The sequence below is a fragment of the Rhincodon typus genome, chromosome 2 (assembly GCF_021869965.1).
Source record: "Rhincodon typus isolate 14 chromosome 2, sRhiTyp1.1, whole genome shotgun sequence".
NCBI lineage: Eukaryota > Metazoa > Chordata > Chondrichthyes > Orectolobiformes > Rhincodontidae > Rhincodon > Rhincodon typus.
The window spans coordinates 36,092,418-36,114,898 of record NC_063333.1 but is presented as its reverse complement, the minus strand read 5'-3'; the positions used below and the strand labels follow the sequence as shown (position 1 = coordinate 36,114,898).

Here is a 22,481-nt window from a genome sequence, read left to right as displayed (position 1 = left end):
CTGCATGAGCCTACCATGGGGAACGTTATCAAATGCCTTACTTAAATCCACGTATACCACATCCACTGTTCTACCTTCATCCACATGTTTGGTCACCTCTTCAAAGAATTCAATAAGATTTGTGAGGCATGATCTACCCCTCACAAATCCATGCTGACTATCACGAGTCAAATTGTGCCTATCCAAGTGATCATAAATCCTATCTCTCAGAGCCCTTTCCAATAATTTGCCCACCACTGAAGTAAGACTAACTGGCCTGTAATTTCCGGGGTTATCCCTATTCCCTTTTTTGAACAAGGGATTTGCCTCCCTCCAATCTTCTGGCACTATACCCGTGAACAGTGAGGATGAAAAGATCATCGCCAAAGGCCCTGCGATCTCTTCCTTCGCTTCCCATAGAATCCTTGGATAAATCCCATCAGGCCTGGGGGACTTATCTATCTTCAAGTTCCTCAAAATTCCTAGTACATCTTCCTTAATAACATTGACCTCCTCTGGCCTACCAGCCTGCTTCACACTGTCCTCCTCTACAACTAGGTCCCTCTCAGTTGTGAATACCAAAGAAAAGTATTCGTTAAGGGCCTCTCCTATCTCTTTAGGCTCCGTGCACAAATTCCCTTTACAATCCTTGAGCGGCCCTACTCTTTCTGCAGTCATTCTCTTATTCCTTACGTATGTGTAAAAAGCCTTGGAGTTTTCCTTGATCCTATCTGCCAAGGTTTTCCAATGCCCCCTTATAGCTCTCCTAAGCCCTTTCTTCAGCTCCTTCCTGGCTAACTTGTATCCCTCTAGAGCCTTTTCTGTTCCTAGTTTCCTAACCTTTATATAAGCCTCCTTCTTCCTCTTAACCAGTCGTTCGACCTCTCTCGAGAACCCCGGCTCCTTCACTCGACCGCATCTTCCTTGCCAGCTAGGGGCAAACATATCGAGCACACGCAGTATGCATTCCTTCAACAATCTCCACATTTCAATAGTGCTCTTCCCTGACAACATCTCTTCCCATTTTATGTTACCCAGTTCTTGTAATTACCCTTCCCCCAATTATAAACCTTACCCTGCTCTATGTACCTGTCATTTTCCATGATTATTGTAAAAGTAACAGAGTTATGATCGCTACTGCCAAAATGCTCTCCTACCAACAGGTCTAACACTTGGCCCGGATTATTGCCAAGCACCAAATCCAAAGTGGCCTCTCCTCATGTTGGTCTATCTACGTACTGTGTCAGGAATCCTTCCTGAACACATGGACAAAATCCACTCCATCTTAACTATTACAACTAAAAAGTTTCCAATCAATATTTGGAAAGTTGAAGTCACCCATGACTACAACCCTGTGACTTCTGCATCTTTCCAGTATCTGCCTCCCAATCCACTCCTCCACTTCTCTGCAACTATTAAGGGGTCTGTAAACAAACCCCAATAAAGTGACTGCTCGTTTCTTGTTCCTGACCTCAACCCAAACTGACTCTGTAAACATATCATTCTCGAACTGCCTTTCAGTAGCTGCTATACTAGCCCTGACTAGCAATGCCACTCCCCCACCTCTTTTACCACTCTCCCTATTTCTTTTAAAGCATCTAAATCCCAGAACTTCCAACAACAATTCCTGTCCCTGAGTCCCTGAGATGGTGGGCAAGCTTTGGGGAGTCAGGAGGCGATTTTACTTGCTGCAGTATTCCTAGTCTCTGACCTGCTCTTGTAGCCACTGTATTTATCTGGTGAGTCTAGCTCAGTTTCTGGTCAGTGGTAAATCCCATGATGTTGATAATAGGGGATTCGGTGATGGTAAGACCATTGAATATCAAAGTGCAATTGTTAGATTGTCTCTTAATGGTGATGGTCATAGCCTGTGGTGTATGTGTTACTTGCCACTTGTCAGCCCAAGTCTGGATACTGTCCTGATCTTGTTACATTTGAACATTGACTGCTTCAGTATCTGAGGAGTCGCGAATGGTGCTGAATATTGTGCAATCATCGGCAAACATCCCCACTTTTGATATTACGATGGAGGGAAGGTCATTGATGAAGCAGCTGAAGATGGTTGGGCCTAGGACACTACCCTGAGCAACTCCTGCAGAGACGGGCAGCACCGTGGCTCAGTGTTTAGCACTGTTACCTCACAGCGCCAGGGACCCAGGTTAGATTCTGCCCTCAGGCGACTGTCTGTGTGGGGTTTGCACATTCCCTCTGTGTCTGCATGGGTTTCCTCCGGGTGCTCCAGTTTCCTCCCATAGTCCAAAGATGTGCAGGTTAGGTGGGTTAGCCATGGAAAAATCAGCGTTATAGAGATAAGTTGAGGATCTTAGTCTGGGTGGGATGCTCTTCAGAGGGTTGATGTGGACTCCATGGGCCGAATGGCCTGCCTTGACACTAGGGATTCTATGATGTCCTGGAGCTGAGATGACTGGCCTGCAGCAACTACGGCCATCTTCCTATGTGCCAGGTATGACTCCAACCAATGGAGAGTTGATATCCCTGATACCTATTGATTCCAGTTTTGTTCATGTTCCTTGATGCCACACTTGATCAAGTGCAGACTTGATAGTAAGGACTGTCACTCTCACCTGTCAGGGACAGGAGGGTGTGAATATGACTGAGGCAGGTAGAGGGATCAGGAGGAAGTGCTGAAGGAACCTCCGCCCTTGATGTTGTCTAACAAGTTTGAGGTTCTTGCTCCCCATGTGGATGAGCTCGGGGTCTGTCAGGAGGATGAGCAAACTGACCATAGCAGCATGGTACAGAGAGCCATTCAAGAGGGGAGAGAGAAAAGGAATGTGGTTGTAATCAGAGATAATTTATCAGTGGAATAGACATTGTTCTGTGTGGCCAGGATCAAGATTCCCAAAGGCTGTGTTACCATCTTGGTGCCCGAGTTCAGGATATCTCATCTGGGCAGCGGATGAAGTTGGAGTGGGAGGGGAAGCATCATTCATATTACACTCCCGTTTATTTCCAATTAATTACGTAACTAATTAAAGTATCAAGGAAGATCAGATACTTGGACCAGTTAAGCACCAGATCGGAGAAAGCTTGAGCTCTTGTGTTTAAAAGTTGGCAGCGTTCCCACACCTGCTCAGCTGGATTGAGCAGTAAGGTTGAACTATTTCCTGCTATCTCTCTGCACCATTTCCTGGCTGTTTGACAATGGAACCGGGATCTGTTCTGCAGTTTGCGGGAACTCCATCATGTCCCATTGTATCTCTTTAAAGCTTTAAATGAGTTTGTCAAGCAGTAATATAATTTCTGAATGTAGGCTGACCTCTGTGGGTTTTGTTCTCAACTGGTAACTATCCTTGCATAATGTGACTGACAATCCTTGAAACTATTACAGTTAAGGGAATGTCTTAGGCACCTGTAATTCAGGAACATATCTGCAAGAGGTACCCTCTTAGAGGAATGCTGATTCATAGTTTCATTCTTGCTTCTTGGTCTGGAGACCCATTTCCACCCCACAGAAGATCTGGATATCAGAATTATCCTGGAATCCAGTTGCTGGGTGGGAGGCTACCACCATTCTTGCTTCTTGGTCTGGAGACCCATTTCCACCCCACAGAAGATCTGGATATCAGAATTATCCTGGAATCCAGTTGCTGGGTGGGAGGCTACCACCTAGCGATCTGGACTCCAGGATAATTCCGATACCCAGGACACCACTCTGTTCAGCTCAGTCCACTTTAATACAATGTAATACTTCGGGTGGGAAGACATTCCATCTCTGGCCATTCCCTCATGTCTTTGGGAATCGACAGCCGGCAACATATTGAGCGGATACCCGGAGTTCTGGGAAGCCCCTGGAAACCATTTCTCCATTTAGAACTCCAGTACCCAACTTCTCCCTATTTGTGGTCATGGGCCCATTATAGAATAAGATATACTGTTCAAAATCCTGCAGCACAGTGAAATTGCGCAGCACCATTCTGCCACAGTGGTTTCTGAGTAGGAAGAATATGGAGGTGCCAACCAAACTGACTAAGACATCAGTCACCCTATTTGTGGAAAGCAACTTAAAACAGGCTGGTGAGGAGTTGCAGTACTTAAGCACTCCATTATGATGTATTTAAATATTTGTTGTAAATTTATTCAGATATAACAGTGCTCTTGTGTTGAATTTCAGCATTGGCTTGCTTCTTCTGGCTGTGCTGTTGTGATTTTGTTCAACTTACTTGTGACAATATTGAGGTTGGCAAATTCCTTTCTGAATAAAATTCCCACAGCGGTTTATTGGCTGACCCCTGCACAATTCTAATACAAAGTGTCATCTGACAGTATGGGAAATTCATTGGAGCAGCATGCCTTAGATCAACAAATAGCTTCTTGTGTCTGGAGTTGGGTCTGAATGCCAACACAGTAATCACTATGACAGTAAATCTGCAAATTTGTATAATTAAATAACTGTACTCAGAGGATCAGCATTACAAATTCAGTTGTAACAAACCTCTCATAGTAGCAATTTGGTTTCCAGCTCCAGTCTGAAGTTTCATTACACAGTCAGTCAGTAATGAAACACCGAAACAAATGCATCTAGGAGGTTGCAATAAAGAAAAATCTCATTCCTATGGTCGCCAAGAAAATGTGCATTCAGAATGTGGCCAAACAGATTGAGCATCAATCTACAAATTCTTCCAACACATTCCAATGGCTGGCATTAGGATTTTCACATTTAAGACTGAGGTGAGGAGAATATTTTTCCCTGAGCGTTGTTACTTTGTGGAGTTCTTTGACCCAACATGTAGTGGAAGCTAGGTCATTGATTTTATTGAAGACGTAGTTAGAGTTTATTTTAGTTCAATCATGGGCTGTGATTGAACATCACTAGCTGGGCCAATATTTATTGTCCAGCCTTAATTATCCTGAAGAAGGTCCTGGTGAGCTGCCACCTTGAACTGTTGTATTCCTCAGGCTGTGAAGAAGGCAGTTCCAGGATATTGACCCAGACACAGTGAAGAAAAGGCAATCTATCTCAAGTCAGGAAGTTGAGTGACTTGAAAGGAAACAAGTAGGTGGTGGTGTTCCTATGTACTTGTTGCCCTGGTCTTTCCCGGTGATAGAAATCCCGGGTTTGGAAGGGTACTATGAGAAGAAACTTGGTGAGTTACCAAAGTGCACTTTGCAATTAACATTCACGCCACAAAATCGCCAGGCAATGAACATCTCCAGTAAGAGACAACCTAACTACTGCACCCTAACATTCAGTGTTGTTACCATCACTGAATCCCTTACTGTCAACATCCTGGGGGTTAACATTGACCACAAACACGACTGGACTCGCCACATAAACACAGTGGCTGCAATGGCAGGTCAGAAGCTTGGAACACTGCAGCAAATAACTCACTTCCTGACTCCTCAAAGCCTGTCCACTATCTACAAGGCACAAGTCAGGAGTGTGATGGAATACTCTCCATTTACCTGAAATAGTACAGCCTCCAACAACACTGGAGAAGTTTGATACCATCCAATTCAAAGCAGCCCAATTGATTGATATCACATCCACAAGCATCCACTCTCTCCACTACTGAAGCTCAGTAACAGCAGTGTGTACTATCTACAAGATGCATTGTCAAAATTCACCAAAGATCCTTAGACACACTTTCCAAACCCACGACTGCTTCTGCCCAGAAAGACAAGGGCAGCAGATACATGGAGCACCACCACTTACAAATTCCTCTTCAAGCCACTCACTATCCTGACTTGGAAATACATCGCCATTCCTTTACTGTCACTGGGTCAAAATCCTGGAATTCCCTCTCTAAGGGCACTGCGGGTTTACCTGCAGCACACAGACTGCATCAGTTCAAGGCAGATCACTAACACTTCTCAAAGGCAATGATGGCCTAGTGATATTATTGCTCGGCTATTAATCCAGAAACTCCACCAATATTCTGTCGTACCCGGGTTCAAATCCCTGCAAGGCAGATAGTGGAATTTGAATTCAATACAAAGAAAATCTGAAATTAAGAATCTAGTGATGACCATGAAACCATTGTTGATTGTCAGAAAAACACATCTGATTCACTAATGTCCTTCAGGGAAGGAAATCTGCCATCCTTATCTGGTCTGGCCTACATGTGAGTCCAGACCCACAGCAATGTGGGTTGACTCTCAATTGCCTCTGAAATCACCTAGTGAGCCACTCAGTTGTACTAATTGCTACAAAGTCTTAAAGAAATGAAACTGGACGGATCACCTGGCATCGGCCCAGGCACCAGAAAAGACAACGGCAAAAACAGCCCTGTCGACCCTGCAAAGTCCTCCTGACTAACATCTGGGGCTAGTGATGAAATTGGGGAAGCTGTCTCACAGACTAATCAAGCAACTGTCTTATGTATTCATACGCATGGCATCATACCTTATAGACAATTTCCCAGACCCCACTATCACCATCAATGGATGTGTTCCGTCCCACTGGCAGGACAGACCCAGCAGAGGTGGTGGCACAATGGTATACCGTCAGGAGGGAATTGCCCTGGGGAGCCCTCAGCATTTACTCTGGACCTCATGAATTCTCATGATTTCAGATTAAACATGGACAAAGAAACCTCCTGCTAGTTACCATATACCATCCCCCTTAGCTAACAAATTAGTACCCCTCCATGTCGAACAACATTTAGAGGAAGCACTGAGGATATCAGGGGCACAAAACATACTCTGGGTGGGGGATTTCAATGTCCACCTCTAAGAGTGGCTCGGCAACAGTAACACCAATCGAGCTGGTCAGATCCTAAATGACATGGGCACAGTAAAGGGAGAGAAAAGACTTCTGGTTTAAAGTGCATTTATTTCAACGCATGAGGCCTGACTGGTAAGGCAGATGAGCTCAGAATATGGATTGGCTCTGGGGACTGGGATATTATAGCCATAACAGTGATCCCACAAGCAACGGATCAGATCCAAGCTCTGCAGTCCTGCCACATCCAGTCGTGAATGGTAGTGGACAATTAAACAACTCACTGGAGGAGGAGGTTCCACAAACATCCCCATCCTCAATGATGGAAGAGTCCAGCACATCAGTGCAAAAGATAAGGCTGAAGCATTTGCAGCAATCTTCAGCCAGAAGTGCCGAGTGGATGATCCATCTCGGCCTCCTCCAGTGGTCCCCAGCATTACAGATACCAGTCTTCAGCCAATTTGGTTCACACTACATGATATCAAGAAATGGTTGATATAGAATTAGGTTTATTGTCACATGTGTTTAAATACAGGGATACATGAGTACATCGAAAAGTGTACAAAGTCACTATTTCTGGTGTCATCTTTGGTGGAAAGATACCTAGGTACAAAATCTAAGGTATAAATTAGAAAAACGAAGAAATAAAAGGGAAAGTTCGGCCTTACAGTCTTAAAGTTCTCAAGCAGGGAGTTCCCACTGGGCTTAACCTTGAGGCTAGGAATCCGCACTAGGATTCCTTGAAGCCAAGACTCTGCATCGGGCCTACAAAAGGCTGGGGCTCATTGAGTCCATCTGAGGAATGGAAGTAAGTGGAATGAAAAAAGAAGAAGCAAAAGAGAAAAAACATGAAAAGTGGAAAAAGAAGAAAGAAACGGATAGAGCAGATAAGCTCTGGTTTAGGAACACTTCTACACCGCCATCTTGAAGCAAGACACTGGATGCTGCAAAGGCTATGGGCCCTGATAACATTCCGGCAGTAATGAAAACTTGTGCACCAGAACTTGCCATGCCCCTAGCCAAACTGTTACAGTTATAACACTGGCATCTACCCAACAATGTGGAAAATTGCCCGGTTTGTTGTACATAAAAGGCAGGAATATTGCAGTGAGTAACTCACCTCCTGACTCCTCAAAGCCTGTCCACCATCTACAAGGCACAAGTCAGGAGTGTGATGGAATACTCCCCACTTGCCTGGATGAGTACAGCCCCAACAACACTCAAGAAGCTTGACACCATTCAGGAAAAGGCAGCACATTTGGTGGGGTTCTCACACGCATAAATATCCATTCCCTCCACACTAATGCTCAATAGCAGCAGTGCGTACTATCTACAAGATGCACTGCAGAAATTCACCAAAGAACCTCAGACAGCACCTTCCAAACCCATGATAACTTTCATGCAGAAGGACAAATGCAGCAGATATGGGAGCACAATCACCTGCAAGTTCCCATCCAAGCCACTCACCATCCTGACTCGGAAATATATTTCCGCTCTTCCACTGACTCTGGGTCAAAATCCTGAAATTCGCTCCCTAATAGCATTGTGTGTCAACCCACAGCAGGTGGATTGCAGCGGTTCAAGAAGACAGATCACCTCCACCTTCTAAAAGGCAACTAGGGATGGGCAATAAATACTGGCCAGCCAGCGATACCCATATCCTATGAGTGAATAAAAAAAGATACACATTGCTACTACTGTGGTGGTGAAATGTGTAAATGTTGATGATGTATGTAGTGCCAATTAAGCAAGTGGCATTGTCCTGGATGGTGTCAAGCTTCTTGACTGCTGTTAAAGCTGCACTCATCCAGGCAAGTGGAAACTATTCCAGCATACTCCTGGCCTGTGCTTTTTTGATGGTGAACAGACATTAGGGAATGGCTAGTTCTGGAGCACGTATCTTAAGTACTTTTCTGGAATGTTGTCAGGGCCTGTAGCCTTTGCCAATATCCAGGGCTTTCATTCATTTCTTCATGGAAAAGGGGAACAAGGATTATGCTGCGGCACAGATACAATAATGGACGTGAGACCATGATCAACTCATTTATAATCTTATTGAATAGCAGAGCATGCTTGAGGGCTCAAATAAGCTATTCCTATCCTCAATTCTTAAGTTGTGCTCTCTTGCACATTTTCTTTGGATTTTTATGGGTTACTGGAGTTTGGGAAGTTCTGGCGAAGATATCTACCTCTCCTTGTCCCAAGGTGCAGTTTTGTCTTTTTAAAATCTGTCTGTCTGTCTCCCTGTATCTGGTCTAATCATAACTTTCTGCACAAACTGCTGGTTAGTTCTTCAGCGGTGTTTATCACAGTGATAATGACCAATGTACTGTCATGCATAGGGATACTTGCAGCATTTGGAATTGTACTCTTATCACCATTAGCTAATTTAACTGAAAGCGATAATTTGATACATAAGTGAAAATTACTGAATGGAGATGTACATAGCTGTTGGTAATTTAAACAAAACAGAGGCATATGTTTTTGTGAGGGTGGTGTCATTATAAGTGACTGCCATCTCACATTCAATGTTTGACTTTTGTGGGAAAGTCTGTTGCACAGACTGTTCCTCAGATGTAATAGTATGAAAGAAAGATGTTAGCACATTGAGGTAGTAGAGATAGTGCAGAGCCTTTCCCGTTTGGAATGCTGATTGGGATTTCAGTTGAGGACTTGTCCTGATGGACAATCTATAAGCATTGTCAGGTGGCTGCTCCCAGAATACAAATCTTTGCTGTGATGTGAAAATTTTCCTGTGATAGATATCCACTTTCACTGTCCAATCTATTGATAAAAGTTCCTACATTTCTACATGTTAAAATAATAAGAATATCAGGAATTGGATCAGCAGATGATACAGGTCCCTTGAGCCTGATCCATCATTCAAAAAGATGAAGGCTGATCACTGGCCTCCATCCTCCCAACAATTTCCCATGTCCCTGGATTCTTTGAGAGACCAGAGATCGTTAGCAAATCCATACTATATCATACAGTAGCAAACAGATACTTATCACATTTATATGAAATTCCTCCATCAAGAGTTTAAATAGGTAAAGGATTTTTGCAACTTAGTGAATTACAAACACATTCAAAAAAAGAACTGTAACAGTCTCACTATGTAAAACATGCAAGCAGCTCTTTCTGCTGTTGAACGTGTCTTCTTAAACAGTTTATCAGGGAATGTAAAACAAATATTTGAAACATTCTTAGACTAATATTAATTCACCACAATGTTATCAAGCATTTCTAAAACACTTCTGAGCATAAATTCCTGTAATCCCAAACTAGCTTTAATAATTGTTTGGTTTTTATAATTTGATCAGCAGTATACTCATATGAAGGCTTTTAGCCATTCATTTATCACTACTACTAAAAAGCAGGAGATAGCTAATAAATTAATAACAACAAAAATAAACATAGACAGTGAGAGAAAAACATCTGCCTTCCATAGAAAGAAGTTGAGCTGGTCAAGATAATCTTTTTTAACTCTCTTTGCTGCTTCTGTTAATGCAGATGCCTCATTAAAGACTTTGAACACCGCCCGACTGTCTCCAATCTCCTGGAACATCCCTTTATCATACAAATTCAAGGAAAAGAGAAGGCCCTGCAGAAACAATTAATGGAACTCATAGACCTTCACCAACAAATGGGTGCCATTGAAAAGACAAGGTACTTAACAGCTTTACAGGGTCCAAGAGAAATGTTTTAGCTAATTCTGTTTAAATCAACAGATGAAGTTCAATGCGAAGATGGAGAGACAATATAAAATGAAGGGTATAGTTTTAAATGGGCCTTTATGTAGATATGTATACATCATTGAAAGTCACTCAACAGTTTGAGAGATGGTTTACTAAAGCAAGTTCAATCAAGCCATTCGAAAGGTAATTGGATACTTAAATGAAAAGGAAAATAAGATTATGGTCCTCACTAGGGTAACACTTTGGAAGTCAAACCCACTATTCTCAGAGTTATCACAAGAATGAAAGATTTTAGAGATGGAAGCAAAATTTCCCAAACTACCTGTCTTTTAGACCCAGGCTGGAAATCACAGATCTGGTTTCTGTACTTAAGAATTACTATTTATTAGAAGTAAATAGATTCTAGCTACAGGTAAAGAATTATGAACAGTCAGCATATTACTGGCTAAAACTTTTAATCTTATTATAAGTTCCTAATTACACAATGACTGAAAGGAAAACATGGGCATTATGAATGGAGGGACAACTGGGAAAGCTGTTCAGTAGTAGAGGGAGATAACAAGGTGTAGAGCTGGATGAACACAGCAGGCCAAGCAGCATCAGAGGAGCAGGAAAGCTGACATCTCTGTTTATAGAGTCTGCTCAGATCATTGTTGTGCTGATCAGAACGCTACATTGTGGTCTTCCATCTCCAGATGTTTTACTGGTTTGCAGGAGAGACAGTGTGACTATTTTGCATATTCAAAATTGATCTCTGACATAGCAATTAAAAGTCACAGCTTACCACATTTTCTGAAGGAAAAAAAAGCATGTTTTCTTCAGGCTTAAAGTGGGTTTTACTGCAGACAATAATACAGCTTCTGAATTGGTGGAGATCTGATTGCCGATCTGATCTCTAAAACACAGTCCCATAGCCTTTTCCATGCGCTTGCTACAGTCTGCTAGGCAGGCACATCCCAAACCCCTGGATTTATCTGAAATCCGGCCTTCACCATTTCTTTTCTGGGGCTACCAATTATCCCCCTAGTGGCTACTCCACAGTTCTGGCACAGCTGAGATGATGGAGATGCCAGCCAATTGTGTTTGCTGGTAGGCCTCTTGAAATAACTCCATAGAGGCCGGTATCCCTGCATTTACACATGGGGAATCCTTGATGCTGATCCAGCTCCCTCAGAGTGAGCAGAACCTCTGACGCTCCTGTTTATATCTGTCAGCCAGGGCTCTCTGATTGGATCAGGTTAACAGCCCCAATCAGGGAATCCATGTGCTATGATTCTGGTGTTGGGGGGAGGGGGTGCAGAATACATATCCCCATAAAATCCAACCCAATATCTTAATAATGGGAATGAGAAAAGCATGTTTATAAGCCTCTGAGAAGTACTCATGCTAGAAATATTAGCCACACACACAAATACATTGACACAATGATATTCAATATTATTAACTACCACTAGTTAAAAATCTTTACATCATATTTTGAGAAAGGATGCTAATATATTTAATTGGGTAACAATTTCATTAAAATTGCAAGCATTAGAATTTCAAATACATTTAAATTGAAAATCACAGAAATTTCATACAAATTAGTCAAGCCTTTGTTTGCTGTTCTCACACAGCATGAGCTTAGCCTTTAATAGCAAGCTGCAGGAATTGTAAATTGATCTGTTTAAGCATTTTATAACACATTTCCAGCCTCTGGCCCAGAGGTAGGGTCACTACCACTGTACCACAAGAGCTTTAAATACTGTCTGTGTCTTTTAACCTTTCAGGTGGTTTTTAGTCTATCAAGTAGGTTAGCTTGAATTTAAATATTGCTGGTGTTTTTTTCCCTCATGGGATCAGACATCCAGATACATCTATAGAGACAAAAAACTGCAGATGCTGGAATCCAAGGCAGACAAACAGGAGGCTGGAAGAGCACAGCAAACCAGACAGCAGCCATGAACCTTGCCGCATATTCACCATTCCCCTGACTTTGAACTCCCTGAGGCCGAACAGTCTGTCCTCAGTAAAGGGCTCACGTTCATGCCCCTCTGCCTTCTTCTTCGATAAAGACTCCCAACCACCCTCCAGGGACCCCTTCTTCCACCTCCAACCTTCCTCCTCTCAGACAGCCCCTGCCGGCCTCCTACCCACACTGGATCTCTTCAGGTGCCAGCACAACATCAACTGCCTCAATTTCTCCAGCCCCCTCACCCACTCCAACCTCTTCCCCTCTGAATGTGCAGCGCTCTACTCTCTCCGCACCAATCCCCGTTTCACAATCAAACCCGCTGAAAAAAGTGGGGCGGTGGTAGGCTGGACGATGGACCTCTATATCGCAGAGGCCAAATACCCACTCTCCGACACCATGTCCTACCTCCTCCTTGACCATGACCCCACCTTGGCCCATCAAGCCATTGTCTCACACATTGCCCATGACCTCATCATTTCCGGTGACATCCCCTCCATCACCTCCAACCTTATACACCCCCAGCCCCTCACCGCCCGGTTCTACCTGGTCCCCAAGTTCCATAAGCCCAACTACCCTGGCCAACCCATCATCTCCGCATGCTCCTTCCCCACCGACCTCATCTCTTCCCACCTCGACTCCATTCTCTTCCCCTTGGTCCAGGCACTCCCCCCCTATATCCGGGCCACAAACCACGCCCTCTACCTCTTTGGTAACTTCCAGATCCCTGGCCCCCAACGCTTCATCTTTACTATGGACGTTCAATCCCTATTCACATTCACACCCCATAAGGGCGGTCTACAGGCCTCAGTTTTTTCCTCTGCAACAGATTCAACCAGACCCTCCAAACAACACCCTCCTCCACCTCACCAAACTAGTCCTCACCCTCAATAACTTTTCCTTCAATTCTTCCCACTTTCTCCAAATCCAGGGGGTTGCCATGGGCACTTGGATGGGCCCCAGCTATGCCTGCCCGTTTGAATGTTATGTCGAACAGTCTCTCTTCAGTACGTACACTGGCACTGTTCCCCAACTCTTCTGCCGTTACATCGATAACTGCATCAGTGCTGCATCCTGCACCCAGGCTGAACTGGAGCAGTTCATTGACTCCGCTAACAACTTCCACCCCACCCTCAAATTCTCTTGGCCGATCTCAGACACCTCCTTCCCCTTTCTTGACCTCTCTGTTTCCATTTCCAGTGACAATTACCAACCGACATTTTCTGTAAACCCACTGACTCCCATAGCTACCTGGACTACACCTCCTCCCACCCTGTATCCTGCAAAAATTCCATCCGTTTTCCCAATTCTTCCGTCTCAGTCACATCTGTTCTGGCAAGGAGACGTTCCACACCCAAGCACCCCGGATGTCTGCCTTTTTGAAACAATGTTTTCTTCTCCCGTCTGTCATCCAGACAGGCCTCCACTGCACCTCCTCCATTCCCCACTCCACAGCTCTTAACCACACACCCCCAAACATAATAAAGAAAAGGTCCCCCTTGTCCTCACTTTCCACCCCACCAGTCTCCACATTCAACGTTTCATTATTAAACACTTCCGCCAACTCCAATTAGACCCCAATTAGACCCCACCACCCGGAACAGCTTCCACTCCCCACCCCTCTCTGCACCCCCTTTGCCACTCCTTAGTTCGGACCACACTCCCCACCAACCATTCCAACCCGCCTGGTTCCTTCCCCACCCATCATCACCATTCCACCTCCACCCCTCCCCCCATCTCTTTATCTGCAGCTCCCTCTACCCCACATCCAGTCCCAAAGAAGGGTTATACCCGAAACATTGACTGCTCCTTTCCTCCAGATGGCTTCCTGGCTTGCTCTGTTCTTCCAGCGTCCTGTTTGTCTACTACTCAGATGCATCTCGCTGACGGAGATCAGTGCAATATTGGGCAACCTGGCCTGCTGATATTTCTGGGGTGGGTGGGGTAAGAAGCTGGAATTTCTTGTGCCAGAGGAAGATCCCCTGGCAGTAACTTCATAAAATATTACTGACAAAGCTCTCCAGACTGTTTTTTGAGCACTCCTTTTAAAGACCACTGGTTAGGTCGCTCAACATAGGAATCATGGGAAGTGAAGTCGAAGTATTAGTTGAAAAGTGTGCATATTCCATTATTATCCCTGAAATTGCAACCCAACATCCTTATTGCATCATTCATGGAAAAACTGGTTTAATTGAATTTGTTAAATATGGAAATGTTGATGATCACATAATTTACAATTTTCATGAGTCATGTGCTTCTATTTGGAGGGGTCAGTGATACTTTGCTGATCATATAATTGAGATTCTGATAATACTATGTTTTTCCTAAGTCGATGATTGAAACAAGTGCCTAGGCTGATGCCTCTCTTGCTCCCAGGTAATAAGCACTGAAAAGGTTCAGGACCCAGCTGTCTCTATCTAAATTTATTTCAATTAATTTTTAATTGGCATAACTAACAGAATAGCTTCTTTGAAATTAAAAGTCGGGAAAGAAAATAATTGGAGATACACTGCACTAAGGAGAAGATCAGTTTTTAATTCTAGTTGTGTGTTTTACTAGAGAGTGGTTAATCATTTTAATACTTTAGTTTTAAAGCAGGCCATAGTTTAAACACTTTATTAAGTGGAGTAATGGTATATTAAATGAGCAAGTGCCATAGGTATAAAACAAATTAAAATCATCAAACATGAACAGGAGAGCTCAGCAATCTGTTGTAGATCTTCCGCTCCAGAGCAAATGACAGGTTAATATTTTGCGTATATATGTCCTTCACCAGAACTGAAAAGGTAAACATAATCCTGCAAATGGAAGAAAGAAAACAAGAGGTGAGTAAACATGTGGATTGTGTAGGATGCTCCATTTATCGAATAATCATCATGTTGCAATTAGGGCCCCCTGGGTCTCAGACGAACCCATAACATGGAGTCATCTGTTAAGTGACAGCATATGAACAAAAGACATTGTTTATTGCTCAAGGCACATTCTCTGAAGTCTGGGTCTACCCAGGTACATCCCTCCATCCAAACAAGATATTCTGGATAAGCTTAATATCAAAATATGTGATTTCCTCTCTTTACCTAGCTGCTTGGAAATAGTTAACTGTTGCAAAAGGTGTAAACTTAGTTACCATGTGATTCAGAAAAGGGGCCTCAATTTGTAGCTGTGTCTATTGGGCATAGACTGTGACAGGATGAAGGCAAGGTTAGAGCAGGAGCTGAAGCCAGTTGTGAGCAGGGGAGGCATGTATTTACATATTATTTCCATATCCTCTCTATGCCTAGTGACTAATAAATGTATGTGAGCTTTCACATGGTGATAGAGGCAGAATAATGCTCTGCAGTAGGATGAGTGTGGAGGGGGCCCAGCATTCCCTCCTTGAGCTGGGAGGTAAACAGATGACTAAATTACTATCATCATATGGAGTTCATAGCAGCAATGCCAGGCTGTGACCTGGCTATACAGAAAGAAGGTGTTTTGTAACCCTGGTAAGTCCAAGACCAAGGCCATTGCATGACGAGATCAGGGGATATAGTCTCTGTTGGCTGGGTTATCATTGTTGCCACCCCCAATTATACTTCAGGAAGTGGTGGTATGGTGAACTAAATTTTTGAACTATTGCAGATCATATGGCATAGGGAATTGATAATGGAAAAAGTGGTAAGTACCTTGAAGAGAAACTTGCAACCGATGGTTACCACATGTATCTGTTGTCCTTGTCTTCTTGATAGTAGTGGTCATGGACTTAGAGAGCTGTCTAAAGAGTCTAAGTGAATTTCTACCATGTATCTTGTCGATAATACTGCCACTCTGTGTTAGTGATGCAGGGCGTGAATGTTTGTGGATGTGGTGCCAATTGGGCAGGCTGCTTTGGCCTGGATGGAATCAAGTTTCTTGTGTATTGTTGGAGCTGTAATCCTCCAGGAAAGTGGGGACTGTTCCCTCACACTGCTGATTTGTACTTTGTAGATGATGGACAGGCTTTAGGGAGTCAGGAGGTGAGTTAGTCACTGAAGGATTCCTAACCCCTGGCCTACTTTTGTAAACACAGTATTTATTTGGCAATTCCAGTTCAGTTTCTGGTTAGTTGTAAACCCCAAGAAGTTGATAGTGGGGGGTATTCAGTGATGGTAATACTATTGAATGTTACTGGGTGATAGATAGATTCTCTTTTTGAAGATGCTCATTGTGTGGCATTTGTATGGCACGAATGTTGCTGGTCGCCTGTCAACCCAAACCTGGATATAACTCAGGTCTAGCTGCTTTTGGATATAGACAGCTTCAGTATCTGAGGAGTTGTGAATGATGCTGAACATTGTGCAATCATTATCAAAGATCCATAGTCTGATCTTACAATGGAGAGAAGTTGCTGAAGATGTTTGGGCGAAGAACACTAACATGAAGATCTCCTGCATCCTTCAAAGGTGCAGTTCTCCGAAATATCCCTCGTGCCCTGGCATAAACATGTATAAAGGTTCCTGAACTGAACCACTGTGTCCAGAGCCTGAGTTTGGTATCCTCCTTTAGGAGTGCCAATGCTTCAGCTTCTGTTACATCCTTTAATGAGGAAGCAAGTCTTTCCCACATAAGATAACATTCCGGATGTTGGAAGTATGAAATGATAATGGAGGGACCAGCATCCATAAGTTACCAGCCCCCAGATAGCAACGCTGTAAGGATTGGTAGTCCATTTCACAGCAATCATGCCCAGAGACTTGTATATGCCCCTTAGGAGCTTGGTAAGACCATAATGTTGTGGAGATGGAGAACCTTTGTGCACATTGGCTGCTATGTTTCATGTGATGAGGCTTTCATGGTTGTGAAGCTTGTGACAAGTACTATACTACAGCTGCCCGAAAACTCCCTGAAATGGCTGGTCTCAATTGTGGTCCAATGGCTTTTGTTTAACTTCTGCTAGATTTACAGTCTGACCCTGCAGGGGCCTGAATATTTAATTTCATAATTTAAGAGTTGTTTTCAAAGTGCAAGCATACTCCAGCAACCTGAGATGCAAACATTTCTCCTTTCACAGTCAGCCAAGAGTGAATTGCATCTAATGAGTCTCTTGACTGCATTATCACTAACAGTATTTGTCATTATAAAACAATATGGTTCTCTTGTGATTTATATGAAAATTCTAATATGTGGTGTAGTTACACAATGAAAGCTAAAATGGCAAAATAGTTACTAGCCTTTAGTTATGTTTATTACTTTACAGCATTTAGATTACTTCAAGCCCAGTGTAAGGTTGCACATGGTAGTTTTGAGCTTCTGATGCTTAGTTTTAAAAATTTCATGGAAAGGTGATGGCCCAGATACAGGTAATATTCTGGAGACCTGGGTTTGAATCCCACCACGGCAGATAATGGAATTTTAATTCAATGATAATCTGGAAATAAGAATCTAATGATGACCTGAAACCATTGCCGATTTTCAGGAAAAACCCATCTGGTTCACTAATATCCTTTAGGTAGGAAGATTACCTCCACAAGACCTTACCTGATCTGGCCTACATGTAACTCCGGACCAAATCAATATGGTTGGCTCTTAACCGCCCTCTGGGCAATTAGGGATGAGCAATAAATATTAATCCGGTCAGCGACACCCACATCTCATGAATGAATAAAATATGGAACAGAATTTTCATCCCAATACTGGGCACATGCTGGCGAGCAATTTTGCCATTGGCCAGCTGGCCAAGTTACAAGTGCTATCACTCCTTCAAGCCATTTTTTTAGGCATGAGATCGGGGCGGAATGGCAAGTGGAGGGTAGGCAATGTAAAACAAATTACATACCAATGAAGGCCAACTGCCAGAGAATGACTGGAATTCTCTGACTTATGGCTCACCCAGCTGCCAGGAGCTCTCCATCTGTGAGTGCAGATTCTGAATTGCTTTTCAGAACCAAAAGATGAAAAGTTGGCTCAATTGTACAAAAATCAGGAGGCGATGTACATTTGCTGAGCAAGTTCAGTTTGAGCTGGAATTGGTGTCCAAATCTCAACATTACACTTCAGGAAAGTTTGGAATATTTTAGAGAAGGTTCTGGAGAAGAGTTACGCATCCAGGGATGAGAGATTACAGTTACGTGGTTATACCGGAGAAACTGACATTGGTCTCTTTAGATCAATGAAGGCCAAGAGGCTTGGTAGGGGTGCCCCAAATCATGAAGAGTTTAGATAGATCAATGAGAGAGAAACTGTTGACAATGATTGAAGGGTTAGTAACCAAAGGGCACATTGGTTTCAGGTAATTTACAATAGAACCAGACTGAGCAGAGGAAAATTATTTTAGTGCATCAAGTGGTTAGGAATTTAGAGTCATTGAGTCATACAGCGCAGAAACAGACCCTTTGGTCCAACCAGTCCATGCCGAACATAATCTTAAACGAAACTAGTCCCACCTGCCTGCTCTTGGCCCATATCCGTCCAAACCTTTCCTATTCTTATATCCATCCAAAGGTCTTTTAAATATTGTAAGTTTACCCACATCCACCACTTCATCAGGAAGTTCATTCTACATGCGAATCACCCTCTGTGTAAAAAATTTGTCTCATGTCTTTTTTAAATTCCTTTCCTCTCACCTTAAAAATGTGTCCCCTAGTCTTAAAATTCCTCATATTAGGGAAAAGACAATACCATCAACTCTACCTATACCTCTCATTATTTTATAAACTTCTACCATGTCACTTTTCAACCTCCTACGCTCCAGTGAAAAATGTCCAAGCCTATCCAGCCTTCCCTTATAACTCAAAATCCTTCCATACCTGGCAACTTCGTGGTAAATCCCTTCTGAACCCTCTCCAGCTTGATAATATCCTTCCTATGACTGGGCGACCAGAACTGGACACAGTTCTCCAGAAGACGCCTCACCAAAGTCCTGTACAACCTCAACATAATGTCCCAAATCCTATACTCAAAGGACTAAGCAATGAAGGCAAGCGTGCCAAACACCTTTTTAACCATGCTGTCTACACAAACTTTAAAGAATTATGTACCTGCACGCTTAGGTCCGTTTGATCACAGGCTCAATAATACTCTTGAAATGGAATTGAATAAATAGGAGTTGCAGGTAGACAGGGCAGTGAACAAGGTGTTTGGTATGCTTGCCATTATTCATCAGTGCATTGAGAATAGGAGTTGGGAGGCCATGTTGCAACTGTACAGGACGTTGGTTCGGCCACTTTTGGAAAAGTACATTCAGTTCTGGTCTCCCTGTTACAGGAAAGATACAGTTAAACTTGAAGGGGTTCAGAAAAGATTTGTAAGGAAGTTTCCAGGGTTGGACGGTTTGAGCTATAGGGAGAGGCTGAATAGGCTGGGGCTATTTTCCCTGGAGCATCGGAGGATGAGGTGTGACCTTATACATGTTTATAAAATCATGAGGGGCATGGATAGGGTAAATAGACAAGGTCTTTACCCCAAGGTAGGGGTGTTCAAACCTAGGGAGTGTGTGTTTAAGGTGAGAAGGGACATATATGCAAGGGACCTAAGGGGCAACTTTTTCACATAAAGTGTTGTGCATGTATGGAAAGAACTGCCAGAGGAAGTGGTGGGTTTAAAATTCATCTGGATGGTTATACGAATAGAAAGGGTTTAGAGGGATGTGGGCCAAAACCTGGCAAATGGGCCTAGATTCATTTGGGATATCTGATTGGCTTGGACAAGTTGGGCCAAAGAATCTGTTCCCGTGCTATGTATCTCTATTAATCTATTATTCTGTTTGAAGTGGAAGAATTTGGGGAGAAGGGGAAGTATAAGGAAAGAACAGGCTAGCTGGATGAAGCAGCCTGATGCAACACACTGTGATGTAAGATTCTATTTTTTTTGGTTCAGCTGCCATGGCTCCACACTCTAGAATGCTTGAAAACTCCCCCTTCTTTACATCTCTCCTCATCTTCAATATATCTTTAAAATTATCATTGTAACCATTGATCGCAACAGATTAGTTTATCTGCACCAGTGGAGAGGTGACAAAATGGTACTTGTTTCATTATCAATATTTTTTGAGAAAGTCATACCTTATTTTGTACAAATAAACTTTTTCTTCATGGCTTAACACTTTTAGAACGAACAGGTATTGTACTTCTTTCTCTGGGAACACCTGTATTTTAATATTAAGGTATGGCACTACCACTTTATTTCACCACTGACCCCAGAGAAATATAATAATCAGGTTCAAATTGAAAACAATGTAGAATAATGACTTAAAAATGTATTGTATTACTCTCAGTACTCCCTACTACGTAATAGGAATAGATCAAGAGCAACCTGTTGACAAGCCTGATTGTCACATTGTAAAACACTAATGGAGTTGTTGCTTGAGCAAAGCAATCAATCTTCATCAATTAGTCCACAACCAATCTAAACGCAATATGATCTAGTGGTATAGAGTTGATCGATTCGATGTCACTTTGTGTCCTCAGCATGCTATGGATACCACATGGCCATAAGTGCAGGTTAGAGGCTGGGAATTCTTTGGCAAGCAACTCATCTCTCGATTTCTCCATACTTGTCATTTGTCGACAGGGCACAAAACTAGAGTCTGATTGTATAGTCTCCACTTGCTTGGATGTGTGGAGCTCCAAAAAAACAAAATGTGAGAAGAATTCAGATATTTGAGTCTGCTCCATCAGTCAATGAAATAATGCATCACACCTCACTGGGACAGCACACTGGAAATCAAGTGTGGCTATTCCCAGAATAGTTAAAAAAGTTAAATACTTTTTTAAAAACACATATAATTCCCAAATTGTCCTGACTTTCAGACCCAGATTAAAAAAAACATGGACCAGGTTTCCGTATTTAATAAGAATTACTGTTTGTTACAAGTACTTCGCCTCTGGCTATAGGTAAACAATTATGAACTGTCAGCATATGACTCTACTAATTAAAATTCTCACCATTTATAAACTTATACACTTACACACAGACCAATATAGAGACGAAGTAGAAATAGGTGTTATGGGTGGAGGCAAATATTGGGAAAGCAGTTCAATTGGTCCCTGTTCACAGGATCTACTATGATGATTCTTATGCTGATCAGACCTCTGCTTCTCTGTTAATTTGTTTATGTTGTTTTAAATGCTATGTACATTTCAGTAAAGAGCCATTCATTTTACCTTTCTATCAATCTTCTCTCGTTGATCCTATTTGTTGTTTATTTTTGTCTGTACACTCTGTCCCTTCCTGTCCCACTCCGGGTATCATTATCTAAATTGCTGCCCTGCAATGCTGCCATATCCTTTTGCTTTGTGAGCCTATGTGTTCCCTCTCTGGAATCCTACCACTCTCCATTTATGTAGTTTAAAGGCCTCTCTACAGTCTAGCTGGTCCCAGCACAGTTCAAGTGAAGCCAATCCCAGCTGAAGAGCTTCCTTCTACCCCAGTTCTGGTGCCAGTGTCTCATGAACTGAAATCTATTCCTCCCACATCAACCTTTGAACCACACAGTTAAATCCTTGACTTTATTTATCCTATGCCAGTTTGCCCCTGGCACAGGTAGTAATCCCAAAATGACCCCGTTGGAGGTTCTGCTTTTTAATTTAGCTGCAAATATTCAAATTCTTTCAGTCGAACATTTTTAATATCCTATCATTGTTATTAGTGCCTATGTGGAGGACAACAACTGAATACTCCCGGGGAAAAGCAGCCCACTTAACTTACATCCCATCTACCACGTTATACATTAATTCTCTCTCTCATTGATGCACGGTGGCAGCAGAATGCATTATATACAAGATGCACTTCAGCATCTCAACAATCCTCCTTCAACAGCACCTTCAAAATCAATAGTCTCTGCTATCTAAAAGGGCAGGGACAGCAGAAATATGTACTACTTACTTCACGTGTCCCTTCAAACTAAAATCATCCTGACTTGGAATGCATCATCCTCCGATACTTCTGCCATCTGCAATCCGACCCCACCACCACAGACATTTTTCCCTCCCCACCCTTATCTGCTTTCCAGAGGGACCACTCTCTCCCTGACTCCCTTGTCCGCTCCACACTCCCCTCCAGCCCCACCACACCCGGCACTTTTCCCTGCAACCGCAGGAAGTGCTACACCTGCCCCTACACCTCCCCCCTCACACCCATCCCAGGCCCCAAGAAGACTTTACACATCAAGCAGATGTTCACCTGCACATCTGCTAATGTGGTATACTGCATC

The 22,481-nt window shown here is 43.0% G+C and overlaps 1 protein-coding gene across 1 annotated transcript in view; it reads left to right on the top strand.

Annotated features, from left to right (window-relative positions):
* Positions 1-22,481, top strand: part of myo3a (myosin IIIA) — a 355,589-nt gene that overhangs the window by 118,998 nt on the left and 214,110 nt on the right. The window contains 1 exon segment of the mRNA XM_048606878.1: positions 10,178-10,333. Within this exon segment, the coding sequence (XP_048462835.1) occupies positions 10,178-10,333 (156 nt within the window).